The sequence below is a fragment of the Phalaenopsis equestris genome, unplaced genomic scaffold (assembly GCF_001263595.1).
Source record: "Phalaenopsis equestris unplaced genomic scaffold, ASM126359v1 Scaffold000329, whole genome shotgun sequence".
NCBI classification, from domain to species: Eukaryota; Viridiplantae; Streptophyta; class Magnoliopsida; order Asparagales; family Orchidaceae; genus Phalaenopsis; species Phalaenopsis equestris.
In genome coordinates this window covers 182993-194529 of record NW_018164771.1, presented here as the reverse complement: position 1 = coordinate 194529, position 11537 = coordinate 182993, and the positions used below count along the sequence as shown (strand labels likewise).

General features: G+C 39.0%; 1 protein-coding gene across 2 annotated transcripts in view; it reads left to right on the top strand.

Moving 5' to 3' along the window:
- LOC110025761 (uncharacterized protein At1g04910-like) overlaps positions 1 to 11537 on the top strand; it is a 93469-nt gene that overhangs the window by 69547 nt on the left and 12385 nt on the right. The window contains exon 9 of one of the 2 annotated variants that reach the window (XM_020726407.1): positions 10963 to 11203. In XM_020726407.1, coding sequence (XP_020582066.1) covers positions 10963 to 11203 — 241 coding nt within the window. Of the gene's footprint in view, positions 1 to 10962; positions 11204 to 11537 lie in introns of those variants that run through there. The other variant, XM_020726409.1, reaches the window with a different exon arrangement.

Below are 11537 nucleotides of genomic sequence, written 5' to 3'. Positions count from 1 at the left end.
AACCAAACACCAAGCCCCCAACCCCAGCCAAAACCAAGCCCAACAAGAATCAAAAGCCAAAACAGAGCTCAACAAGGCTAAAACAGGACCCAAGCATTGATATAAATTCAGGCTTTAACAGAAATTAAAGTTTCAGCCACCTGAAGGTAAAACCGAGCCATCCAAAGCCAAGTAACGACCTGCATGTCTAAATATTCCAAGCATACAATGATTCCAACAGATTTTTGAGCAGGGGAGATGCCTCACGATGAGCTAAACCAAGCCCTCAAAACAAGATACAAAGCTTTCCAGATTAAATAAATTTCCTTCTAACATGCATTTCAAGTAAGGGAAAGCCATGAAATACCAAAACCGCAACCCCTAACATGCATGAAAGGCCAAATAACATTTCCAATATCTCATACTAAATGAAAATAGATGAAAAAGCTTCATAATACATATCCTAACATGCTTGCAAGAGGAGCTAGAATTATTTCAAGGCCATGTTTCAAGCTTCCTATTCACAATAATAGAACTATGCCACTGTTTCATCTCAAGCAAGTAGAGAGAAGGAGAACACTTATGTCATGCTATATTTCCACCATTCTAAGCAAGTAATCAAATCAAACTCCTGAAACATGCTCACATTTCTATTCTTCACATGCTCTTAAAGTGAATATCTCAAAAATATATGAAAGTAAAGTAAACTAGCATGTTGTACCATCCAACAAAGCCATGCTCAAATGCTCGGCAGAGAGAAAACCGAAAAGAAGCAAGGCACCGGAAAAAAAGGGGGGAAGAAGAGGTACCTCCTTAATGCCAATGTAAAGCACTGCAACACAAGAAACCACTTCAAGGAGATGCTCTCACAGAAATCTCCTTCCTAATCTCCTCACAACCAAAATTTCTACTCCTCTCCTCTTTTTGCAAACTTTTTCCAACAACCCCAAAAACCCCAAAAGAAATTATGTTTATAGGCAGAGAAGAGAGGGGAAGAGAAAGAAGATCACCCCACCACCCACGGTACTCGAATCGGGCCAAAAAGAAAAAGCCACATTCCCTGCTCACAGAAGGCGAAGCTACCGAAACATGCAGGACCAAGTGACGAGTCTGTGGCAGCGAGGAAAGTATCGGTAAGAAGAGAGAGTTTGCCATTCGAGTGTACCAGGGAGCAAGCTTCCCAGAGTCAAACTACCAAGAAAAGGAAAACCACAGCTCGGGGAGACTGGCACGGCTTTGGGAAGGAGGGTCGCGGGCAGAAAAATGTCAGGCAATGACGAACAAGGTCAACTTTCTCTCTCGTGGAGGAGGAGCTTGGTCGGCTCGAGACCGAGAAAGGGAAAGGCCAGATACGCGAATGAGAGAGGGAAGGGAGGCAGAGCAAGGGTGCGTGAGTTTAGGGATTTAGGGCTTAAAGAGGAAAAGAGTATTCGGTTTATATAAATTAATATCTATATACGCGCGGCGTTGTAACAAAATGAATGTCCTTGCTAGGCAAAATCGACGCTCCGGACGCGTCGGTACAATCTGTTTTGTCATCCGTGGTCGCTCGGACGACGTCGTCGACAATCGCGTCGAAAACACGTCAAAATTCAAATTTCACAAAATTTCGACTCACGATCGATCGTCTCGAAAGTTTATTCGAGTCTTCGACAGGTAAAGGTGCAAGTGATGTGAATTGTAATGGTCGAACGTGTCGATTCTCTGAATTGCGAAGTTTGTGCGCGCGGGAGTGTGAATTGTGCAGAAGGTCATCCTAAAGCTCAAAATGTCATATAGGAATTCCTTTTGAGTTTTCTCATGTTGGTTTCACCCTTCTAAGTGCTAGAAGTCGATACCACACACGCGAAACCACAAAAGAGTATAGAAGCGGGTTGAATTTCTAAAACGAGGCGGGTCCCATTTCTAGGGTTCTAAGATAGTCAAAGGGAGATCCCTAAGGCTAGATCCTAAATCCTAAGAGGAAGACTAGACCTCACCAAAAATGAGGTCAACACTTTCTCCTCGTTCCATGTCTCTCTGTTCGCTTGGTTCAAAAAGTACGTCTCATCATCTTCCTCTGACTTTCACGGTTTATTTTGTCTCTAGTTCATGGATTATTGATTCAACTGTGGTTGATCACATGACTAGATTATTGCTCACAAGTTTTCTCGACTTATTATCCATGCTCTAAAAATGATACCGTCTGAATTTTCGATAGCTGTTATAGTTTTATTGTTGGTAAATGGTCGGTTGTACTAACAATAAAACTAACTCTGAAGTCTATTTTACATGTTCTCTAGTTGTAATATAACTTGTTATTTGTTAGCAAGTTGACGAATGATATTGATTGTGTTGCTAATTCCTCTTCTGATGGTTGAGTTTTTCAGGATCATCATTTGTGAAGGAAGATTGAAACTGCTAAGAGGGTAGATGAACTCTACTATTTCCAAGAGAAGAGCATTGGAGGGTGAGGACTCACCTCTCAAGAGTTGTAGCTTATCTCAGATCATTGAACGCTCTATTATGTTGTTGTATTGTTGGTTTGGTTATCCTAATTTTTAATAATTAAAAAAATTGTATCATTTGATGTTTTCTAATAAAAATCTTTCTAATTTAGTTGTGAGACATGTCAGTTAATCAAACATCATCGGGCTTATTACCTACCCTATCATTACACAACCGCTTTTCTCTCTCATTCATAGTGACATATGGGGACCTTCTCACACTCCCAGCTACACCAATAAACAGTGATTCTTGATTTTGATTGATGACCAGTGGGTCTACATTTTAAAAGACAAATAAGAAGTTGTCACCTTCCAAAACTTCTATACTTTTATTTTAACTTAATTCAAAACTCTATTAAGGTCCTTCGGACCGACCATGGCCGTGAGTTTTTCAACTCTATTTTGGGTAAATTCTTGGTGAGTAGAAGCATCCTCGACCATAGCTCGTGTAAGGACACTCGACAAAATGAGGTCAGTTGAGAGAAAAAAAGCGTCACTTCCTCAACGTTGCTCATGCCATTATGTTTCAATCCAATGTCCCGAAACGGTTTTGTAACGATGTCATTCTCACTGTCACCTATCTCATAAATGGAGTCCCCTCTAAAATTCACAAGCTCCGAACCCCCCTAGCCATTTCGATGTTATACTTCCCTGCCAATCAGATCATTGCCACCTTTGACCCCAAGATTTTTGGGTGCACTGTTTTTGTTTGGGACACTGCCCCCAATCAGAGTAATTTTGATTCCAAATCCTTAAAATGTATCTTTCTTAGGTACTCCACCGTTCAAAAGGGGCATCAGTGCCTTGGTCTTACCACTAACAAAATCTATGTGAATGTCGATCTCTTTTTATTTAAAAATGTCTTTTATTTTCCTAGATCGATCACAAGTGAGGGGGGAGCTTGGGTTCTTAAACACTGCCCCTTATCCTACTCCGAAGTATGTTCCCCTCTTTGTTCCTGCCACTGAGGAGTTCCATGTTTCGGTGAGTGCACCATTCGAGAAGTATTCTGATTTGGGGGGTGCATCATCTCCTCCCATTATTCGTCTACACTCGACACACTCGTTCTATTGCTCCTAATCTGGAACCCGCTACCTCCTTACAAGATTTTGATTATACTCCCGGCTACATCCTTAGAACGACCCCTCGTCCGAATGAGGAGATGAGTTCTTTGAGTAAGGTATGCAATCAAACATTCTCTTTTTATTTTATGACAAAATATGTCTCTTTTCACAGTTTATCGCCAACCTACAGAGCATTTGTTACTGTTCTAACGAACCATCAAATCCTCGCTACTATTGAGGTTTCTCTTGCTGATCCAACCTAGAAAACGACAGTAATGGAAAACTTGATGCCCTTCAGCGGATCCATACATGGGTTGTCGTTGATCTTTTTCAGGATAAAAAAACTGTGGGGTGCTGATGGATTTTTAGCACCAAGTTTAACTCTGATTGATTCTTTGAACGCAATAAGACACGGTTGATATCCAAATGTACTCACGGACCTACAGAGTTAACTATGAGGAGACATTTGTTCAAGTAGCTAAGTCATTATTCGGATCTTGCTATCCCTTGCGGTGAAATTGAATTGAACTTTATTCTAGCTATTGAATGGAGAACTTGCAAAAGAGGTATACATGTCTCTCCTTTCTGACTTTGACTCTACTGCCTTCAGAGGCTAGGTGTGCAGGTTGCGAAAGTCCCTCTATGGGTTAAAACAGTCCCCAAGGGCTTGGTTCGATAACTTCACAAAGGTGTTGGTGGGTCATTGTTTTACTCGGGCTCAATCAGGTCACAATCTTTTTTCCGACATTTCTCCAATGGTCAGATAACTATCTTTATTGTCTATGTTGACGATATTATTCTTACAAGTAATGATTTCCTAGCATTGGAGCTCTTGAAAGACATTCTTGTTAAATTCTTTGAAATGATTGACTTGAGATCTCTCCGGTACTTAGGCATGGAAGTGGCTTCAACATCTCAGAGCATTTGTTAATCTCAGCGCAAATATGTGGTTGATCTCTTGACAGAGAACAATCTTCTGTGCAAACCCGTGGCTATCCCTTTGGATCCCAATGAAAAATTATTTGTTATTCCCAATGTTGTGTCTGTCAACAAGACTCATTACGAATATTTTGTGGGGAAACTCATCTACCTTACCCATACTTGTCCCGACATATGCCACGATGTTGGTATAGTGAGTTAATTAATGCATGTCCTCTATGAGCATTATCTTCAAGTTGTCCATCATATTCTTCATTATTTAAAAAGACACACTAGACTTATGTTTGTTGTTCTCTCGTCACATTTCTCGGTCTATTACTATTTATACAGATGCTGATTGAGTCGGCTCGGTTCATTATTGATGTTTCATCTCAGGGTATTGATCATTTGTATGGGTGCATGGGGAAGTATTGTCATGTGGAAAAGCAAAAAATAGTCTTTGGTTGTCCGAAGCAGTGTTGAAACTAAATTCCGGTCAATGTTCTTGGGGATTTGTGAAGCCTTTCGGTAAAGCATCATGCTCTGTGAACTTCATATGTCAATCTTTGTCCCACTGCAGCTATTATGTGATAATAAAACTGCCATCAATATTGCTCACAATCTAGTCCAGTATGATCGTACCAAAGATGTGGAGATTGACAGATACTTTATTAAGAAAAAAATTGAGTTCGAGAAAATTTGTGTTCTCTAATGGTCGACTAGCTGATATTCTCACCAAGAATCTTCTTAGTCATTTGTTCGATGACTTCAAATCCAAGTTGAACATGATTGATATCTATGGTTCAACTTGCGGGTATTAGATTTATGCTTTCCATAATCGTTATTAGTTATTAATTACCCTTATTCTGTACTATGTAGTTTCCTTTTTTTTTCTATTTTTGATTTTATTTCTTTGATTGTGTTTTTATTTCTTTCCTCTATTTTTGATTTTATTTTTTTGATTGTGTTTTTATTTCTTTCCTTATTTGAGTCCATTATAATTGGGTTTACATACCTCTCTTTGTATCAATAAGAATCTTTTTGTTTTATTGTCAAATATAACAATATTACATAAAAAAACCTACATTTAAAATTTTAAAAAGCAAAATGCATCTTTTTATGCATAGTTAAGGTGACATGTACGTAAAACTTGAAGTTTTGATGCTAGATATGTAAATACATTGGAATTAAGTGTTAGGTTTATATTAGAATTATTAACATATTTTCGTCGCAGTCATTACTTATTTGCTTTTGTTTTCATATTTATGTATTTCCTTTGTGATCAATTTCTGAATTTATGCATTTTCTTTTATTTGAGACTTTCCTTTTATTTAAGTCTTATAATGTGTATTTATAACCCTTGTCATATCAATCAAAGTATCCAACTCGATTCTCAGATTACCTTCATGGTATCAGAGACTAGGATCTATCCCTAGTCGTCGTCGGGGCATCTACCTTGTTGTCGACACTCCATGCAGATTTCCGACGCATCTACTATGCTGTCGGCACTCCTTGTAGGCCTCCTCTGCCACCCCTCCTTTCCTGAAGATTCAGTCTCTGACCTGCCGCCGGTTTTTCCTTCTGCAGTCAGAATCCTTCGTTGTCTCAGAACCCCAACCTCTTCTTTGGCTTAGTCCGAATCATGTTGGACTCCACCACCGAGCCTCCTTCAGACGGGGACTTAAGTTCATCGGAGGATCAATGACAACCTCAATCCATTCGCAAACTAGAGGACCGAAAAATCACATAAACTTCTTGATCGCCACCTATAAACTTAACGAATCTAATTTCTCCAATGGTCTCAGGTCATGTCATTGCTCGTGAAGAGATGCAATAAATTTGATTGTCTCACAATCATGATTCGTGAACCTCCGAAAACTGACCCGACGTATGGTACATCGGAAGTGCAGAATTCCACGGTAACTTCTGGCTGATAAATTCCATGGAAACTATAATTGGTCGTTTGTATTTGTTTCTTCCATCTGTAAGTGTTGTATGGATGGAAGTTCGGGATACCTACTCGGGCGTCGAAAACTCAGGCCAACTTTAGGAGGTTTCTAAGAGGATCCCCGAGGAAAAACAAGGGATCAAGGACTGTGACCCAGTACTACAATGACTTGGTGGCTTTATGGATGAAATGCGAGCTCTACTACAACTACACATGAGATTTTCCAGCGTATCTTTCCCTCTTTTAGAAAATTGTGGAAAATGATCTTGTGTTCCAATTTTTGGCAGGTCTAAATAAGTATCCCGATGAAGTCGAAGGTCGTATTCTTGACCAGGATCCCCTTCAACTTGTGTTGCATTCATCATTGTACGTCGCAAAGAAAGCCGCAGACTTGTCATGCTCGACACTTCCACTCCTTCAGCCGAGCTGTCCGCTTTGGTCTTTAATTGTGCTCAACCCTCTGCGTCATCATGGGCCAATAACTTCACTTGTGATTACTGTCACAAACCTGTGATAAATGTTGGAAACTCCACAGTAAACCGGTGAATAGACTTTCAACCAAACCCTTCATTGCTAAAGGTCTCACTATAGCATTTGAATCGTTACGACACAACCAACTCTCACTCGAAACACTGGAATCACCCGAATCTCTTAAGAGTTACATGGAGCAATCAACCTCCAACATTCGTCAAGGTAACATTCCTATGACTCACTTCTTTTGTCTCTTATAGTCAATTGATCATTAATTCAAGTGCCACAAATCACATGACTAGATGCTCTCAAGCTTTATATGCATATTGTTCATTATCCTGGAAAGATACAGTTAAAATTATTGATGGCTCCTGTAATTTCATTGTTGTTAAAGTGTCGGTTGTATTAACAGCTGGTCTAATTCTAGAATCTGTGTTACATATACCTCTGCTGAAGTTCATTTTTTTATCTGTTACTAAGTTGACGCATGATATTGATTGCATTGCTCATTTTTCTATTGATCTTTGCATTTTTCTGGATCTTCGTCCGGGGAGGATGATTGGAATTGCTAAGAGGGCAGACGAGCTCCACTTCTTTCAAGAGAAATGCATGAAGAATGAGGACACTTCTAGTAGTTGTAGTTTTTCTCAATCCACCGAATGTCTTATTATGTTGCATTATTGTTTTGGTCATCCTAATTTTCAATATTTAAAAAAAATGTAGCTGTTATTGTTTAATAATAAAATGTTGCTATCTTCAAATTTGAGTTTATCAATTAGCTAAATATCGTCGCTTTTATATCCACAACATTTTAACACGCCTTCCACTCCTTTTCACTTATTCACAGTGACTTATGGGGACCCTCTCGCACTTCTAATTGCTTTAATAAACGATGGTTCCTTACTTTGATTGATGACAACGTTTGAATGATGCGGGTCTATATCTTAAAAGATAAACATGAAGCTGTTGCCACCTTAAAAAACTTTCACTCCATCTTGACCCAATTCATAATGTCAATTCCATTGTTTTGAACTGACAGTGGCTATGAATTTTTTAAGTCAATATTAGGTGAATTCTTAGTAAGTAGATCCTTCATCATAACTCATGTAAAGATACTCTTCAACAAAATGAGGTGGTTGAGAGAAAAACCAACATCTTCTCGAGGTGGCTTGTTCCATCACGTTTCAATCTAATGTCCTAGAAAGGTTTTGGAATGATGCGTCGTGCTCATTGCCACTTATCTCATCAATAGAGTCCCCACAAAAATTCATAACTTCAAAACTCTTCAAAACTCCATTAGCCATCTATGTCATGTTTCTCTACCAGTCGGTTCTACACTACTCTTGATCCCAAAATTTTTGGTTGCATGGTCTTTGTTCGGAACGCTGCTCTATTCGTAGTAAATTTGATCTCAGGTCAATAAAATGTGTCTTCTTCGGATACTCTGCCACTCAAAAAGACTTTCAGTGTCTTGATCCTATCATAAATAAATTCTATGTGAGTGTCAATGTCTCCTACTACACAATCAATGCTTCATGTGAGGGGGACTAGATTATTTGGACATTATTCCTTATCCGACTTCTATAGATATTTCTCCCACTACTATATCCAAGAAGCCCTTTATCCCTCCAGATTCACCACCTACCAGATAACCATAACCTCCTCCTACGTATCTATACTTGGCGCACTCATCCCAATATTCCAACTCTAGAGCCCGCTACCTTTTTAAGGGATCTGAAATCTACTCCGGGCGACATTCCCAACACTAACCATACTCCAAATGAGGAGGTGAGTTCTCATATTGAGTTATATGATCAGACGAGCTCTTTTTATTCTGTGGCAAAATATATCTTTTCCCACCATGTATCGTCGACTTACAAAGAGTTTGCTACTGCCCTGACAGATCATCATCTCCCATCTACTATTGAGGCAACATCAGCAGACCCCTTCTGAAAAGCTGCAGTAATGGATGTGATGAATGCCCTTGAGCAGAATCATACGTGGGATGCTATGGATCTTCTTTCGGGTGTCAAAATAGTGGGGTGTCGCGGATTTTTAGAACCCAATTTAACTCCAATGGATCCTTTGAATGCAACAAGGCACGGTTGATTTCAAAAGGCTACTAACAAATATATGGAGTTGACTATGAGACGACATTTGCTTCTTTTGCTAAATTAAACACCATTCGGGTCGTGCTATCCCTTGCTGTGAATTTGGATTGGCAATTGCTCCAGGTTGATGCCAAGAATGATTTTCCAAATGACAATCTCACAGAGGAGGTATACATGTGCCTCCTTTGCTTTGAATCTACTTCCTCTCGGGGACAAGTGTGTCTATTGAGGAAGTCCCTTTACGGACTGAAACAATCCTCAGGGGCCTAGTTCGACAAATTCACAAAGATGGTAGCATGCCATGGATTTTCTCAGGCCCAATCAAATCATATACTCTCTTCTTTCGACAATCTTCCAGTGGTCAAATTGCTATCATTATCGTCTCGATGATATTGTGCTCATAAGTAACAATCTGCTAGCATTAGAGTTCTGAAGGCATTCTTGCCACTTTCTTTAAAATGAAGGACTTGGGGTCGCTTCAGTACTTATTAAGCATGGAAGTTGCTCGGTCATCTCGGGACATTTGTCTGTCTCAGCACAAATATGTGCTTGATCTATTATCAGAAAATAACCTTCTTCTTGATAAACCTATGGTTGTCTCAATGGATCCCAATGAAAAATTTGGTTGTCTCTTGTGAGGACTATCTAATGTTCCTGACAATACCGAGAATTGGCACAAGTCATTAATGGAATATTTGCAAATAGGAAGGCTACCAGATGATAAGTTAACAACATATCACAACACGAGAAGAGCTCTTTCATATGCTATCATAGAAAATGTCTTATATAGAAGGTTGTTTGATCAAATGTGGTCGCAATGTCTGAGCAAAGCAGAAGCGCAAAATATTATCAAAGAAGTACACGCCGAATTGTGTGGTGCTCAACAGTCAGGGCCGAAGATGAAGATGAAGATTAAGAGACTCAGGTACTACTGGCCGACACTGCTAGATTGTATAGGCATTCCTAGAAAGTGTCACCTGTGCCAAGTGCATGGAGTAGTCTTGCACCAACCTCTTAATGTGCTATCTAATGTTCCTAATGCGGTTCCTGTAAACAAGTTTCACTTCCAGCCTCTTGTGAGGAAACTCGTTTATCTCTCTCATACTCTCCCCATTAATTACCACGCGGGTTGTATTGTGAATCAATTCATGCATGATCCCTATGAGCACCATCTCAAAGTTGTTCATAGGATCTTTCACTACTTAAAAAACACACTAAGCTCAAGTTGAGTCTTTTTTTCCACACCTCTAGTTCTATTGTTGTTTATACGGATGATGATTGGGCCTGACCGTCCATGATCGAAGATCTACCTTGGGTATTGCTCATTCATGTGGGGAAATATTGTCACGTGAAAAAACAAAATACAGCGGGTTGCAGCCCGGAGCAGTGCTGAAGCCGAGTTTCGTCCATGTCTTAGGTATCTATGAAGCTTTATGGTTACGCATCATGCCCCGAGAATTGCGTATGTCGGTCTCTGCTCCTCTACAACTGTTTTGTGATCATAAAATCACTATTAACATTGCTCATAAACTAGTCCAGCATGATCTCACAAAGTATTTAGAGATTGATCGAGACTTCATTAAGGAAAAGCTTGATTCAGGTGAGATTTGCATTCCATTTGTCTCATCAAGTGGTCAATTAACAAATATCCTTATCAAGAATCTTCTTCGGCCGTTATTTGATGACTTCAAATCCAAGTTGAACGTGATGGACATCTACGCTTCAACTTGCGGGGAAGTATTAGAATTATTAATATATTTCCGCTCTAGTTATTATTAGCTTTTTTTTTTTCCGTTTTCATATTTATATATTTTCTATACGGCCTATTATTGAATTTATGTCTTTTTTTTTATTTGACTATTTATTTTTATTTGAGTCTTGCAATGCACATTTATAATATTTCTCCAATCAATGAAAGTATCTGGCTGGATTCTCAGATTACCTTTAGTATATAAATCTTACTCTATGTTTTTCTTGCATGTCAGAATGCCTTCTCCAGACTACTTGCGGTCTGAAGGTCAGTGTCCTCTCACGCCAGAAGAATCAGTACTTATGCTTGCTGCTCTTGGTTTTAAGCGTAAAACAAAGTTGTATGTTGCTGGTGCTGATATTTATGGCGGGAAGTCGAGAATGGCCGCTCTGAAAAGCTTATACCCTAATTTGGAAACTAAGGAAAGCCTTCTTTCTCCCTCTGAACTCGAACCATTCCGCAACTTTTCTTCTGAGGTAAATCATTTTTTTCAATGCAATTTCGGAATAAGAGCTTATGCCCAAGTTGAAGGCTTTTACATATCAAACACCAAAATTTTAAATATAATATTTTTGCCACCCAAATTTAAAATTTACATTTCAACCACCCAAATTTTTTTTTTGAAACAGGAGTGTTCAATGTATTATATTTAAAGTTTTGGATGATTGATATGTAAAAATCCCTAATATTATGATTAGTAGGTGCTGGCTGTTTTAATAGGTGATTTTACGTCAATTGTTTGTATTGAAATTGGAAATTTATCTTAGATGTTTCAGGTTTCAATATATTTTTAAATTAATTTTTTTTTTT